This window comes from Amphiura filiformis, chromosome 1 (genome assembly GCF_039555335.1).
Source record: "Amphiura filiformis chromosome 1, Afil_fr2py, whole genome shotgun sequence".
NCBI classification, from domain to species: domain Eukaryota; kingdom Metazoa; phylum Echinodermata; class Ophiuroidea; order Amphilepidida; family Amphiuridae; genus Amphiura; species Amphiura filiformis.
In genome coordinates, this window is record NC_092628.1 from 91,520,334 (window position 1) to 91,538,372 (window position 18,039).

Below are 18,039 nucleotides of genomic sequence, written 5' to 3' on the forward strand. Positions count from 1 at the left end.
TCAAGAATTTTCATGTTGAAAGCTAGATTGAAAAACTGTGTGCTCAATAGCAGGCCCGTACGCAGGGGGGGGTGCGGGGGGTGCGGACACCGCACCCAAATCCGACGGGAAAAGTGTACAAAAAGTCCCAAAATTTTAGAATTTGCGAGCGTAGCGAGCAAAAAAATGGGTTTTTTAATGCTTTTTTGGACAAAAAAAGGTCCAAATTTGGTCCACTTTTCACAAAATTGCCCCCTCCCCTTGGAAAAAGGTCCACTTTTTCAAAATCAGCACCCCCCCAAATGAAATCCTGCGTACGGGCCTGCTCAATAGGTCTACATTTAATTCATACTTGTAATAAAGGGATCAATGGAAATCACTTCCACCGAATTTGCAACAATCCAACAATCTATATTCAGACGACCTTAAGAATGTTTGCTGCCCAAGGGTGATCATAACCAATTCATGACAATCCAAATATCTATTATCAGTAACTGAGTGTTAACTATGATATGACCTCAGGGCCGTCGCTAGAGGGGGTGTGGTTGTGTGACACCTCCTACACAATTTTTGTCGGCAAAAATTGACTGTTGTCGTCAAAACCATGTGATTGTCAGAAAATGTAGTCAAAGCTATGTGATTGTCGACAAATTGCAAGAGTCATATAAAAGATTAATGTGTTACGAAATTGTGCTGTTGTTACGTAATAGACCTATTGTTAATGTTATAGTATATAGTATAATTAAAACAAAATTGCGGACAAAAATTAACGGTTACCCTACCCCCCCCCACAACCCCCCCCCCCCCACCACCCACCCCCACACACACACACTTTTTAGATTCTTGAGCGCCGTCCTGGCTTTAAAAAAATGGGTCTACAATTCACAAAATATTTCCGTCGGCAAAACAAACTGCCCTACCCCAACCATAAACACTAAACTCCGTTTAGGGTCTCTTTTCCAACAGTGCTCAAGGAAAAAAATATCCTTTTTATTTGCGATTTTGAGGGATAAACCGACTAGAGTACCACAAAAGTGATCCTTGCATGTTCTCTTATACACTTATTTATCTGTATAGGCCAAACGTTTTCTAAAGCATTCCAGAGGCTTAAATTTATTGAAAAATCTGACAAATCCCAGAAATAAGGTGGGAGGGACAAGAAATTGAGGCGAGGGGGGGGGGGCGAGAACCAAAACATAAATTTTATACGGCCTTTAGGGTTTTCTTTTACATAAAGATATAGGCCTATTGAGTTTAAACTTGATGCGGTATTTAGAGCCGCGCAAATTTAGTTTTGGGGCCAATTTTACCACATTTCGAGCTTTTTTTTGTTTTGTTTTTAATTTGAGAAATCAAGAACAAATTACATTTTCCAACAAAAAGTGATGATAATGGGTTTTTTTTAAAGATTTGTTCATAAGTTCTAATACTAGCCTACATTTTGTTTACAGGTGATATGTAGGGCATAATAACTAAATATCCTATGAAAATCAATCTATGATATTTTCCCATATAAACCTATCAATTTTTATATCTAACCTTTTCTACACTGATTTGACAATGAAATAATTTCAGGCATGTTATCACATCTTGACTATAAAAATAGAATAAAAAATCGAAAACGTGCACGTACGCTCCTACAACATATTGGCCCCAATTATAGCCCTATTCAAAGACATTTCCAGACACATGTCAGCCCTGGATGTCATCAAATCAATAGGCCTAAACAAGTTTTCTTTTGATATTCTCTTTAATATTGATAGCTATTGATGTTTAAATACCTTGTTTAATCAATTATTAGACTATAATACAGGTATATCTTCATTTAGTTTATCATTTAATTATTGTAAGAAATCAAGAAAATCTGCAAATTATTTCATATTTCAAGGCTGTGATTCTTGACATCATTGTTGGAGTGCCACGACAACATGATGCATCATGAGCCAATCACCATGCACTATTCGGCGTGATAATAAAAAAAAACACCAGTAGGCCAATATTTGGTTGATGTTTTTTCTTCTTTTTTAAGTAGGCCTACAATGATCTTTCCAATAGAGGTTATCCACTTCACTCATGTGTGACTTCTAACAAAAGACGCTGATTCCCGTAGTATTCCTCATTCAAAGGAATTCAATACACGACCTCGGAGTTACCTGCATGACTTTGGCGGGCTATTTTGAAACAGTCATGGTTACACATGCAGGTACTTCTTTTGAAAGTCCTAAACAAGGTATAGCAGTCGCTGATAGGATATGCAGCTTATAGAACACGGATAACCTCTATAAAGGACAGTTTTTATTGTAATGTCCCTGATTTAATCGATCAGACAGTGTCTCATTTTTTTCTTTGATCTTTGTTGCTTGATATCCTTGATCAATTTCTTTTGTATATGAGAGATATCACAAGAATATCACGCCATTCTCTCTCTACATCTCCGACCCATCCGGACCTCCCTTGATCAGCACTCCTGCCTGCTCTTCATTACTTGCCAACATGGCGAGTCACATTTACACCAAAAATCGTTTGATTGCAAATCTTCTTTTGTTGAGCATGGTGTACCTGTCGTCTGCTAAAGAAGCCAAATATTTGATTCTTGGAGCCGGTGCAGGTGGCTTGCGTGCAGCGGAGATACTTCTCGAACGAGGCATAACCGATTTCCTCATTTTGGAAGGTAAGACTATGATAACGTTGTTGCTCTATCCTTCAGTTGATTCTAACTGCTAATGCAAGTCAAATTTAGGGCGTATTTTGGAAAACAGATTTTTAAATCTCATTTAAGGGCTCGGATAGCGACGTTTTCACGTTTTTTGTGGAACCACGTGACCTGAGAGCTCACCAGACATATCGAATTACATTTTAAATACGAGGAATGTCCTGTTGATATTAAATAATTTTTGATTTTTTGAAATTCGCGATAATACCCTTTTTTTTGGTAAATGATTAAAAATTGATATTTTTGAAATTCAACAGTGTTCGAAGTACGAAATTGTATAGGCCTACATCTAATGATATGTACTTAAGTGTATGTAGCTGGGATGAAAAGCCGTCCAGCATATATACAAATTTTAACCTTTCGAATTGATGATATAGAGTTTTTTCTCAAAACACCGAAAATATTTATATATGTGTTTTGGGGGAAAATGTTTATCTTCAATATGAAAGGTCATAATTTTTCATCCCAGCTACATACACTTTAAGTACATATCATTACATTTATAAAGTTTACTTCGAGGAATGTTAAATATAGAAAATTATAAAAAATATCAAATTTTAATAATTTGCCATAAAATTTGCATTATGTCGCGAATTTTAAAAAAAATCAAAATTATTTGATATCAGAAGGACATTCCTCTTATTCAGAATGCAATTCGATATGTCTGGTGTGCTCTCAAAAATACTGTACAAATGTTGCTATCCGATTACTTAATCAATTATCAAAATTGATATATAGTGTCCACAACTTATAAGTTCCCCCTCCCCTAAATACTTTTTAAAATAAATCGAACATTTTTGACAAAATGCAAACCTGTAAAAAAGTATGGGTAGCCGTATTTGTTTCACATGGACCAAATTATAGCGTCACACGTCATTGCGTTCAGTCACAATGGTTCATTATATAAAAAAAGAGACCGTTTTAAACGGTGTTAAAAGTTGCATCTGAGTCCACCCCACGCCATACATAAATTCTACCAGCCACATTTCCCCAATATGAAATTTAAAAAAAAGTAAAATTAAGTTTGGCAGAGGTGAGGTTCGAACTCACGGCGCACACCGACATCGCCTGGCTAACAATTACTTGGTACAGCAGAGATACTAAAATGAATACCCGGGATCGATACACATGAATGTGCTATACACGATTTGATATTCAGACGATAAATCTTTGGATACCGGGGTAGAAAATAATGAATATCTCCCGTAATTGATTTAGTCTAAAGAAGCCAGATTTTGTTCCTTGCACTTGAATATACGTGTTCAAAGCATATGATAGTCGTTAGCTTGCGTCTTGAGAAAGAACCATTGCGTCTTGAACTCAAAAACTGAAAAAATGTTCTGATTTTATATGTGCCGAACTATAGTGCAGCGTAGGCTAGCTGCGCTCACTTGTGCCAGCAGTCTAAAAGCATATGACCATTGACCTCATCAATGGCGTATACATGCTCACTCACACACAGAGAGGTCAATTACCAGGCTATTGTCAGTAGCCTTAGTCAGATGTCCCTCGGCTCATTATGCGTCTCAAAGGTCGGAACAAAATGGCCATGCGTGGCTGTGGATTCAACCTACCATGGCGATTTCTGTCAAGAAGATATCGGGGCGATGACACTGTGCGGCTCACCGCAATCATGGATAGGCCCTACTCCATGAGCCTAGCTAGCGCCTTAGACCGCTCGGCCACATGTCTTGTTGGTATCCATTTGAAACTTATTTGAACATATAATCGCAACTTCAGGCCTACCACGTGACAAGCAAAGGCAGAAAACGTACCATATTTTGGAATTTTATTTGCTTAAAAACATCAATGTGTATTAATAGCGCTCAATTGTTGTTAACTGCGTGTTCTACATACAGAAATCCGACAATAAAAGCTAATAAATGGACCTCTACATGGACAATACGTTATATCGATTTTGACTCGCCGGACATGTGCTCGTATACATGTGTGTCATTTTTCTTTTATACACGTTCGATGTTTTTATCAATTATATCAATTATCAATTATCAATTAGGCCTATATAAAAAAATCCACATTAGATCTCAAATTTTTTTTCAGGAAATAAAAGATTAGATTACCATAAAACCAAACAGTAACTAATTGTGCAAGTCATAAATACATTCTGGACATTTTGAGAGTATCCAATGCTTTATTTGGAAGAGACGGGTTTTTCAATAAACATCAAAATTGATGGGTACCAATCATTTTGATACATACAGCCTGTATGTTTAAAATAACAATATTATGTTTTCCCATGCAGGTACCGACCACATCGGAGGACTTACCCAGACACTGGTAGAGTTCGGTGGCATCACATTCAACGCAGGAGAAATGCAGCTAGAAGGAGATAGAGAAAACATGGATAGCCTGGGACTGGACACGGAGAACCTAGGACTGCACCTGACCGATTATGACAATTGGGAAGTTCGCAACGATTACGGTGAAGATGTTACGTCCGAAGCCGACACGCGATATGAAGAGATGGAGAAAATTAGAGAAGGTAGATTAAAACAATTAGAGCAATTTTGAAATTTGACCCATATATAACCTTTGACCCCATTCTGGGACCCTCTGTAGAAGATTCATTGGCCACCCAGAAGTTATTGCCCATGACCCTGAAAACACGGCTTTTTGGGCTTACGAACACCAGTGAGAAGACCTACGCTCTGTTTTAGTATCACTTTTGAGATAACCTATAGTATTAGATTAAAATTTTTGTATTAGATTGTTTTGCTAAAATTATGCCCATATGCCCAACTCAGAAATAAAACCACAATTTGTTTGGATTTTATTTTATTATTGTTTTCTGATATTGCACGGGATAAAATGTTGAGCGTATATTCTTTGTTTAAAATACAAAATTAATGGACTTATAAAAACACCTAATAAATCCAGACCTTTGACCTTTGTATGCCTTCAACCATTTTACCGTGTGTCTTAGAACCCGATAGACGGTGACATTTGACCATAGACTAGGATCCACAACATGCTCATCTATCATGGGAACAGTTCTTAAACCCTAATACATTTTGTACATTCATCCTGGGAAGATTTGGGTAAACAAACTCTACTCTGCAACTTGAGGTCAAATTTTGCACTATGATTATATAATTGAGGTTATTGGACTATGCCATTGGGATGAGACTCTTGTGGTCCATAGTACCCAGTAATGTTTGCTTAATTAGATGTTATCTTAATTAGAGCTCTAGTTGGCCAAAGGTTATTATTTGCATGGTATAATTGACTTGGAACGTTTGTTTGCTGGGAGATGTCAGAGTCAGGATGTAGGTATCATCATGCCTCAAATCACGAATTATTGTAAGATTAGTGCATAGTAGGTTAGATATGAAAATGGAAAGTTACAACAAATTAAATGACTATACACCTGATTTGTGAACTGTATCTTTTTGAAAGACTCTTCCTGTTTATCCTTCATCTCTATTTGATTTTCAGTGTATTAGCAAGTAGATGATGTATCTGTATCACAGACGTTATACATTTATAAAAACTTTTTCTATTGGTCAACATAGGCGTAGATCCCGGGTGGGGGATAACCCCCCATATTTTGCCACGGGAGCTTACTTATTTGTGTCTTCTATACTATTCATCATATACCCCTGCATAACGAAATTCAACAATATTCAATATCCAAAGCAAGATAGGTCCCAAAAACAGAATTTTTCCCCACCCCACATAATCGCAAATTGACACGAAAGCTTCATTCCCATTTATTTCATCCAAAACGGTCCTGTCATACATCTTCCCCAATCAAACACATTTCTCTTGCATTTGATCAGTTCCTACTCTTCCCAAATAAATCATTAAAATACCAAATCTACACACCATGGAATTCACCATATCACGTCCAAGCACTATTCATCATATACCCCTGCATAACGAAATTCAACAATATTCAATATCCAAAGCAATGTCATCACTACAATAGGTCCCAAAAACAGAAATCCCCCACCCCACATGATCGCAAATTGACACGAAAGCTTCATTCCCATTTATTTCATCCAAAACGGTCCTGTCATACACCTTCCCCAATCAAACACATTTCTCTTGCATTTGATCATCTTCTACTCTTCCCTAGAAAAATCATTATAATACCAAATCTACACACCATGGAATTCACCATCACGTCCAAGCTCACATTGGGCGCCCCATTCCTTTTTTAAAGGAATTTTTATTGTAGTCTGAGACGACGCAAGTGATATTATACGATGCAGTTACGATGCATTTACTATTAGTAGGGATGTCACAGTGGCTGCACAATAATTCTGCCACACTGTGCATACAATCATAACAGTGAATTGAAAAGCGCGCGCTTCAAAGTTGGCCAATTTTAGAAAACATCCATGTCGAAAAATGAATTTCCTCATAATGTTCCATTTATTTATCCCAATTGTTTGAATTTCTAATATATGGTGTGTGAAGCCTTTCCGAAGCTACCATCGGGCCCGTAAAAATAATCTGATAATAGAATACACAATATAAAAGTCATAATAGGCCCTACAATATGTAAAAGTAATATAATACAACAACATAGATAAACGTAGATCGCTGAGCTCAAGCTGGTACGTTGCCGTTTCATTGAAAATTAAACATTAAGCAACACATCGACAACGCCTGGTAAATAATTATATTGTACAGGCAGGAAAACTAAATCAATCAATACACGTCTATCTTCTATGCGCCGATACACGTGTATTGATTTTCAGACGATAGATCTCATGGATACCGGGGTAGAAAATGAATATCTCCCAAAATGTTTGGTTTCTAAGGAACCCAATTGTAAGGCTTGCACTTGAACATGTGTTGAAAGAAAATGATAATCTTAAGTGAGCGTATTGAACTTCAACCGTGCGTTTTGAAATCAAAAACTGACAAAAATTCAGATTTTATATGTGCAGAACAAAAAAATGTCAGCTGCCCTCATTCGTAAACACTCGGGTTAGGGAACATAACACGGTACTCGCGCAGTGTAGACCACTTGTGGAGACAGTCTGAAGTCAGTATTGTCACTATAGCCTTAGTCGGAGGTCCCTCGGTCCATAGTCTCAAAACTATTAAACAGGTCGGAACAAAATGGTCATGGCTGTTGAAGAACTGGTGGATTCAATCTACCATCAGGGCGATTTCTGCCATGAAGATATCGGGGTGACGACACTGTGTGACGTATTAATAATGTTATAATGTCAGCTTCATCGCGAATGAAGTGTAGGGTCTAGGCCTACATGATGAACATTATTGTTCTCTTTATATACTAGTATAATTAATTTGCTCTTAGCTTTGCTACCCACAGATTAACGTGATGTTATTCCATTTATACAATATATACTAATATTTCTGTAACCGATCTTTCATTACAGCTACTGAAGAGCTCGATGAGGGTGTCCTTAAAGGAGAACGCCCCGATATTGATGCAAAGACCGCCATGGCAATGAAAGGATGGTTGGCAAGAACTGCACTGGATAAAATCGTACAATGGTATGTATAGAAGACAAACAACAAAGACTTTTTTATCATTGTTGCTTGTCTTACTTGTTTTGGCGTATTTTTTCCTAAGGTAGGCCTAGGTCTAATAGTTATCAGAACTTCTACACTCTTTAGTCATTGTAGTGCGGGCATTGAAACACAGAAGCGATGTAGAATTTCATGATTAACAAAAATCAAGATTTACAAGAACTGCCACGTTAACAGAAATCGTCAGTTTCCTGAAATAACTGGTATCTAACGATATATAATTAACGTAACGCGAAAGTCTCATACTTACTTCCGTAGGTATGACTTCGATTTTGAAGAGGGTGTGCAGATGAAGCGTATGTCAATGTTTGGACCATACCGTCAAGATCTCCAAACAGGTGAAAGTCCTCCATACTACTTTGTCACCGACCATGCAAATGGCCTCTATTCACGGATTCAAGAACAACTCGACGGAGATCATCTGCATTTAAATACGGTAAGTAGCCTATATTATTCTATACAAACGTCCTTCCTCTGAAACGAGTGATGCTAATTTGGTCGTAAAATTTATCACAAGAGGTGTTAGGCCTATGGATGGATGAATTCAGTGTGGTCCGTAAAGATCCTTTTAGGGAGTGTATTATTGTACATGTTCAGTGGTGTATCAGGGTATGTTGTTTTAGGGGGCAAAGACAAATAAAATCCAGGTAGGCATCATTTTGGTTACTCTGATAATTACGCGCGAAGCGCAAAATTATTTTCAATTGTTCACTATTTTAGCCCAAAATTAAGGTTAAATTTTGTGTTTACCAGGCCAATTTTCAGTTTTACACTATTGGGTGGCGGTTCAAAAGTTGACATATTCTTTTAAAGGCTAGTTTTGAGGTGGTGAAATCTTTATTTGGAGGGAGTGAGTTAGCTAACCAACTCATTTGGCGGGGTTCAACCCCCTAACCCTCGCAAAGACGACACTGGGTGAATTCATTGATGAAAGTTTTTTTTGTTTAGTTTCATACTTGTTGTTTCATCTACTAGTATTAGCGCAGTAAATAATATATCAACCAATTGACCAAATCGATGGTGTTTATTGTTTTCATTAAGGTGGTTCTCAAAATTGACCAATCTGGTGACAAGGTAGTAGTATCTACCAGGGACATAACCTCTGAGGAGGAGCATGAATACATTGCTGATTATGTCCTGGTCACCTTTGGTATCGGTGTTCTCCAGCACGGGGAAGTGGAGTTTAACCCACCACTTCCAGAATGGAAAACCGAACAAATCTGCCGCTTCCAACCAGCCAGCATCGAAGGTATCTTGCTCAAATTCGCCTCCAAGTTTTGGAGCGATGCAGAATGGATTCTCCACGCCAGCGATCGTCAAGATGTTGACTACCATCACTATCCAGCTTTCTGGAATCTGGATCGAGAAGATATACATCCGGGATCAAATATGCTTATTGCAATGGTAACGGGGGAGGAAGCGCTTAGAGTGGAAGGACTGACAGATGAAGAGATTGCGAATGAGGTATGGTAACCTTCTATAGAAATATAAACGCCTACCAAAAAGTAATTACCCTCTTTATTATACGAGATAAAACTAAAAATACATGCATCAAATTTAAAAACTGAAATAGCAAAAACAAATTCTGCAAATGTTGATACTTCATTTGTCTGGATAGCTTAAAGGTGACTCCTTGAATGAAAAAGATGCATTTTCGAAAGAAAAAAGCTACCCAAGTCAGTGTACCATTACATTCTCTACATGACTGGTCAAGGATGAACCGCGGTGACCAGACTCTAGCAACAAAAGCAACATTTTCAATGGGTTAAGGTACGACACTGCAACCTTTGGCAACAAATGTTGGCTATTAAGACAAACGAGGCATCAAAATTTGCAAAACAAAACTGGGTTTCCTTTTGCTATCTTCAGTTTTAAATTTTGATGCATATATTTTGAGTTATTATCTCATAATAAAGGGGGGTAATTACATTTTGGTAGATGTTTACTTTTTATTCCTTCTTAGTAAATAAACGATATTTTGACAAATTAAGAAACATTTGTTTATAACCATGCAAGTACACATTTATTTTGCCGAATGATATTTTAATTAGAGTCACGCGGTAGCCGTGACCAGCAAGTTTTTAAAAAAAAGACTGTTAAAGAAGACTAATAAGATGCTCCCGCGAGACTATATTTACACCTAACATTAAAACACTTGACTTCTATTGTTCTATGATATTTTTCGCTGGGTACAAAGTGTATCTAAAACCATGTTTAATGTTATTTAGAGTCCCAAATGTAATATCTTGACAACTCATTAATTCAAAAGGGACACCAATCCTACAGTCAACCATTGTTTAATAATAAACAAACACTTTTGCTTCATTTCACCCGGTATTTCATAGCGAAAATTAGTGGAAAATAATGCTGATCCAGAATTTTTGGACAAGGCTACAGCACTAGCGGGCAATCACCTACACACTACTTTTTCAGATTTACTTCCAATTATACCCTAGCATTTTCTGAGATACCCTACATAAAAATTCTGAGCCCCATTCGCCATTCTTTCCGGACGATGCACCATTCCTATAATAAATAATGTACTTCGACACAGCAATTTATATCAGAGTCCCGTAGCTCAATGGTTTCGGCGTTCGACTCCGGATCTGGGGATCCGAGTTCGAAACCCGATGACCAAATGGTTTTTTTTCAATATTATATTAAACAATAATTTTATTGTCATTAATCAAGGATAACACAATCCAGTGCTATTGTGATATTATTTTTTTTATCAAAGCGAGATGTTTGATTCTCAGGTTTATTATTTATTATATTAAGGGCCTATTTAAAAAAAAAACTATAGTGCAGCCGCTAGCGGAACAAATAATAAAAGAAATCTCTTTATTACTTTCTTTATTTATTTAAATCTGAACAACACAACAATCTGAATAACACAAGAAACTAGATCAGGGTACCAATATTTTCTCATTTAAATAAAGTTCTGTCCTACCACGGGGTAGACTATGCCATAGTCTATTTTTGATAAATAAAAGCATGTTAATCATGATGAAAGCATTCAGTTGAACTCGAAATTATACTGATATTTAATACATCAAAATACTAGTATAAAATTGTTATGAAAAAGTTAATATAATTATATTAGTGACAGTAAAAGTAAAGTGGCTTATATTATTGAATGCAACATATCATAATGTCATAATTGTATTGGCACTTCAGTACTGAACAATTCTGATTTTAGAATCTGCCAGTTTATTAATCGCGAAATTCCAGGTTAAAAATAGACTATGCCATAGTCTATTTTTGATAAATAAAAGCATGTTAATCATGATGAAAGCATTCAGTTGAACTCGAAATTATACTGATATTTAATACATCAAAATACTAGTATAAAATTGTTATGAAAAAGTTAATATAATTATATTAGTGACAGTAAAAGTAAAGTGGCTTATATTATTGAATGCAACATATCATAATGTCATAATTGTATTGGCACTTCAGTACTGAACAATTCTGATTTTAGAATCTGCCAGTTTATTAATCGCGAAATTCCAGGTTAAAAATAGACTATGGACATTCAATTAAAAACGTGATTTTGAACAGGCAAAGTCCCTAACACTCACACTGTCAATCATACTTGTTTATCAATCAAATTTAACCGCAAGCAAATACAAGACGCGCTCATTGACTTACTGACGCGTTCATGCAATTACACAACACAAAGGCGGCGTAGGCCACATACTTGTGTACCATGTAGTTATTAATGGTAATGACAGGTACCCGGAGGATTTAAACCATAACGAGATCTGGGCGACCAATCACAAGCCAGATCCATTTAAAGATGCATTACATCATCGCCAATTTTAGTAGGCCAGATTTCCGACAATCTCATCCATAGAAGCTCATAGACAGCCGTGTTAAGCATGTAAACCGCAATCCAATGTCAGTAGTCCACTTGGGAAGCTAACAAACAGAGGGAGTAGGGTGACTGAAAAGATCAGATGTGAAAATCTATCAATTGTGCACACATTAATTAAATCAGAGTTTTAAGCTTAAATACAATATCCAGAGTATGCACAATGGGCAAGTGGACTACGGGGTAGTCTAACCACGGGGCGATTCGCATGATAATAGGACAATAAAACATGTAATATGTATGAATGGTTGTTGAATCGATCTAGAGACCTGTCCCTCTGTCATCTTCAGCTATCGTAGAACTGTATTCCTACATGACTGTCATTTCAATTGTTATACCGTTCCGGTTGGTTTGTTGCATACACTCTATAGGTGTGAAAAATTGTTCCACTAATATGGAAGGCCAGCAGGGACAAAAACGTATCCAAAAAGAGACAACCAAATATAGACGGCCATTAAAGTCATACGTAAGGACAAATTAGCAAAGCGGCAAAAATACACAAAGGCCTATTGAAAGGAGGGACTGTCCCCACCACAGACACACAGAACAACTTGGCACATCCTATAGGAATGTGCAACAAGATTTTCCACAGGGCTGCAAAGAACCACAAGCCGCGAAATTTTGATAGCCAACAAGCTTAAGCTATTTTTAACCCTCGATAGAGAGCAGGGCTTGAAGAATGAGGGAAATTAAAATCACAAACCGCGAAAGACCGCCAACAACCGCCGCTCAATAGGGATGTCAAACTAGATTGCCCCACATAGTTACAAAGAACCACAAACCGCGAATTTTGGATATCCACCTAAATTGCTCCGCGGGGCTACAAAGAAGTATGGTTATCCAACAAGCTTAAGCTATAAATTACCCCCCCCTAGAGACTGCAGGGCTTGAAGAATGAGTGAAATTAAAACCACAAATCGCGAAAGACCGCCAACAACCAGAAATCTCTGGATTCAGCCACACCACCAAATGACTGGCTACTTGCCAATATATCGCCAATATACAAAAAAGGGGATAGAACATCACCAGGGAACTACCGCCCTGTATCCCTCACATCCATCATCTCAAAGATATTTGAACACATTTTACATTCACACATTATGATTCATCTTGAAACCCACCGTATATTGACAGATAAGCAACATGGATTTAGGGCAAATCATTCCTGCGAAACGCAGCTTATCCAAACTGTTCATGATCTTGCCCTATCTCTTCAAAACAAACAACAAACAGATCTCATAGTAATGGATTTTAGTAAAGCATTTGATTGCGTTCCACATAACAGACTTTTACTAAAACTCCAGAACTATGGCATCACTAATAACATCCATGCATGGATTAAAAATTTCTTGACACACCGCAAACAGCGTGTGGTCCTAGGTGGTGAGTACTCAGACTGGGTGAAAGTACAATCTGGAGTCCCTCAAGGGACAGTGGTAGGTCCATTACTGTTTTTAATATACTTGAATGACCTGCCGGACAACATATCATCCTCCATACGCTTATTTGCGGACGACTGTGTAGTCTACCGCAACATAGCATCCACCTCTGACACAGTTAAACTACAACATGATCTTCAAACTCTTGACCAATGGCAGCACACTTGGCAAATGTCATTCAACGCCGAGAAGTGCTTCCTGGTAAGAATTACACACAAAAAGAAACCCATAGAGATAGAATACACACTGGGAGACTCTACTTTGCAAGAAACAAAAAGCCACACCTACCTTGGGGTAGAGATCACAAATGATCTTAAGTGGGCAAAACATATTAACAACATCACAGCCAAAGCCAACAGGTCCTTAGGTTTCATACGAAGAAACCTTGTGTCATGCCCCCAAGACCTAAAGGCCACCGCATACACTACCCTGGTCAGACCGCTATTGGAATACTCCTCCATTGTTTGGGACACACACGTATTGGAGCAAATAAAGAAAATTGAGTCTGTTCAGAGAAGAGCAGCGCGGTTTGTGAAAAATGATTACAGCAGAGAGAGTAGTCCAAGTAGCATGATCTCAACATTGGGTTGGGACTCTCTCGAACAGAGGAGGAAGGTAGCAAGGGTAACCATGATGCATAAGATCGCCAATGGACAGGCTGCCATCCCTGAAAGAACGTTTCTGCAGCCGGTTAACCGCCGTACTAAACATCATCACAGCAAAGCTTACCAACGACCAACCGGAACCAAAGACTGCTGGGTACATTCCTATTTTCCAAAAACAATAAAGGACTGGAATCAACTCCCCAACGAAATCATAACCATCGAGTCAACTAAGCAATTCAAGAAAGAAGTCACAAATCACTACAATACTCCACACTCAACATAGCATTGTCATCGCTTCACGCAGCGCACACCATTTATCCTTCTCGCCTGGCCCTAATAAGGCGTTGAGAAGTATTCTACTTGAACTTGAACTTGAACAACCGCCGCTCAATAGGGATGTCAAACTATATTGCCCCGCAGGGCTACAAAGAACCACAAACCGCGAAATATGGATATCCAACAAATTAAAACCACAAACTGCGAAAGGCAACCAACAACCGCCGCTCAATAGAGACATCCAGCTATATTGCCCCGCAGGGCTTCAAAAACCACACACTGTGAAGTATAGTTATCCAACAAGCTTAAACTATAAATTAACCCCGATAGAGGGTAGGGCATAAAGAATGAGGGAAATCAAAACCACAAACCGCGAAAGACCGCCAACAACCGCCGCTTAATAGGAAATCCAACTAGATCTATAAATCTAAATAACTATCAACTGCGAAATTTGGATATCCAACTAGATTGCCCCGCAGGGCTAATCCAAAGAACCATACACCGCGAAGTATAGTTATCCAACAAGCTTAAACTATAAATTAACCCCCGATTGAGGGTAGGGCATGAAGAATGAGGGAAATTAAAACTACAAACCGCGAAAGACCGCCAACAACCGCCGCTTAATAGGGAAATCCAACTAGATTGCCCAACAGGGCTACAAAGAACTATCAACCGCGAAATTTGGATATCCAACTAGATTGCCCCGCAGGGCTACAAAGAACCATACACCGCGAAGTATAATTATCCAACGAGCTTAAACTATAAATTTACCCCCGATAGAGGGTAGGGCATGAAGAATGAGGGAAATTAAAACTACAAACCGCGAAAGACCGCCAACAACCGCCGCTTAATACGGAAATCCAACTAGCAGGGCTACAAAGAGCTATCAACCGCGAAATTTGCATATCCAACTAGATTGCCCCGCAGGGCAACAAAAACCACAATCATTAAAACATAATTATCTTGTATATGTAATTATATGTATATAATAATTATATGTATCCCTATTAACATTACAGTCACGCGGTAGCAGTGACCAGCAAGTTTTCAAAATAAACGGCTGATAAAGTTTTATTAAATTATTTGCTGTCATAAATCAAGGATAACATAATTTCAAACATCTATTTTCCGTTTTATTCGTTTTATGTACTTCGTAAACCGATGACTTTCCAAGCTTAGAGCTGCTTGGCTACATTCATAAAAAAAGAAAATCCACCAAAAAACGTTGACAACGTAAAAGCAGCAAGTTTAAAAAGCCCCACCTCGGCTCACTTTTTGAAACTTGGTCCCATTTTGAATATCAACAGCAAATCGGTGTTTTTAACGTTTAAACAATAGCATCATTGCCATGAATATGCCTACTTGTCATTCGTTTAATTCAATCATTGGTCATGAACTTAATAATTATTATAAAACAAAACATATATAGGATATTGGCCAAGAACAGCATAATAACCTTTCTGATCGTTCCAGAATGCTAACAACTTAATATCGCATCGGCACATTAAAGATACATAACACTTCTGGAAATGTTTTAAGTTGATAATTATGACAAAGATTAAATCAGTATATTTTACAAATGGGACCAAGTTTTTGAAACTTGGTCCCATTTGTAAAAGATACGGATTTAAACTTTGTCAAAGTGTTATGTATCTTTAATGTGCCGATGCGATATTAAGTTGTTAGCATTCTGGAACGATCAGAAAGGTTATTATGTTGTTTTTGGCCAATATCCTATATAATTATGTTTTGTTTTATAATATTAAGTTCATGATCAATTGAATGATCGATTGAATTAAACGAATAACAAATAGGCATGTTAATGACAATGATGGTATTTTAAAAACACCGATTTGCTGTTGATATTCAAAATGGGACCAAGTTTCAAAAAGTGAGCCGAGGTGGGGGCTTTTTAAACTTGCTGCTTTCTTTACGTTGTCAACGTTTTTTTGGTGGATATCATTTACCTCCAAGTTTTGAAGCGATGCAGAATGGATTGACCAATATGGCCAATTTCTGGACAGTTTCTGGGAAGTACTTATCTTCCATGTACCGTCCACCATTTAAAGTCTTAATGTACGATATTTTTAAATTTTTAGATTTTTCTTTTTTTCTTCCAAAATGATAAAATAGTTAATATGCAGTCATTATGAAAGTTCCCAACACATTTGGACGCGAAAAACATTGGAAATTTGCAAAAGAAACAACATCATAAACTTCACCTCTATCACTCGAAATATCTCGCACTTTTTGGATTACGCAGCCAGTTTGGTTATGCTCCCTCCACAAGTGTAACCAAACTGGCTTCCTGCGATTTGCGATCGTTCTGGCATTCATAATCTGACAAAATTATGATAATAATTATGTCGGACCAACGTTTGACTACAATAGGGCAAATTTGACAGTTTGCTTATAGGTTTAAGTTGGAACATTACAATTAAGTATTACAAATATGCCAAAAAATCGGGTTTTGAAAAAAATAAATAAAGGTATATTCTAAAAAAAGATCGTACATTAAGGCTTTAACATACATGTAAAACGAAAAATATTTTGATTTTAATCTGTCTTTACTTTTTATTTTTCCTTTTATACTGATCAGGTGATGGACGTGTTAAAGAATATGTATGGAGAGGAGAATGTATCCGAACTTGAAGATATATATTTTAAACGCTGGGCTTCAGATCCATTCCACTACGGTACCTTCACTACATGGCCCATCCCCGCTCAAGTCCCCGAAGACGCTCACGACCGCCTCGCCGCAAAGTTCGGCCATGTCTATTTCGCCGACGACGCCGAGTCTGAAAAAGACATAGGTCGGCTTTCGGGCACGCTTGAGGCCACCAAGACCGCCATGGAAAAGATGATCCGCTGTGACGAGGTTGAAGGGGGAAATTGTCCCGATGAGTACAAAGTGACACCTTATATGGAATGCGAACAGAAGGATGGACGAGAGCTTTATGGATGTGTGTTGATTGAGAAGAAAGAGGGAAAAACTAGGAAAGTTCAAGATCTTTGAACACCACATTCTTATTTAGTTAAGATCATGAAAAATTACGATTTTAAGCAGTTTCTGTTTCAGTGTTGTAGTCAAGACCTCTATGTCCGAGACCGAGACCGAGACCAAGACCTGCCCATCCGAGATCGAGACCGAGACCGAGACCAAACCTTCCGAGACCAAGACCACCCATTCCGAGACCGAGACCTCTAAGTTCCGAGACCAAGACCGAGACCGAGACCTTGGTTTAATCCCGGGGGATACTCAAGTTTGGTTTGGGTAGGGGTACTGGTGTGCCGCTGAGAATTTGAAAGAGAACCCATTATATTGTACCAACTTTTCAAGAAATTTGGACCCTCAGTTTAACACTATTTGTCTTAATTTTTTTAATTTTTCCTCCAAATTTTGAGAAAATTTCATAAATGTTGGCTACAGTGGAGGCAAAATTAGGCTAGTGTGTAAAGGGCAAGTGTGTGAAGCAATTGAGCAATTTTACCATATTTGGGCCCAAAACACAGTGTTTTTCGTGCTGAAAAGAAGATGCACACTGCACAGGGCAACTATTTGTTCAGTATTATGCTTTAGTGGAGAATATTCCCCTTGCAAAAGTTTAGTGGGATCCTCTG

At 37.8% G+C, this 18,039-nt stretch overlaps 1 protein-coding gene across 1 annotated transcript; it reads left to right on the top strand.

Annotated features, from left to right (window-relative positions):
• Positions 1–2,405: 2,405 nt before the first annotated feature.
• On the top strand, positions 2,406–17,459 carry LOC140167553 (uncharacterized). The gene is made up of 6 exons (XM_072190857.1): positions 2,406–2,650; positions 4,956–5,195; positions 8,071–8,188; positions 8,483–8,660; positions 9,266–9,688; positions 17,018–17,459. Exons 1-6 carry the CDS (start codon positions 2,473–2,475, stop codon positions 17,432–17,434), a joined length of 1,554 nt encoding a protein of 517 aa, XP_072046958.1. The 5' UTR covers positions 2,406–2,472; the 3' UTR covers positions 17,435–17,459.
• Positions 17,460–18,039: the final 580 nt, after the last annotated feature.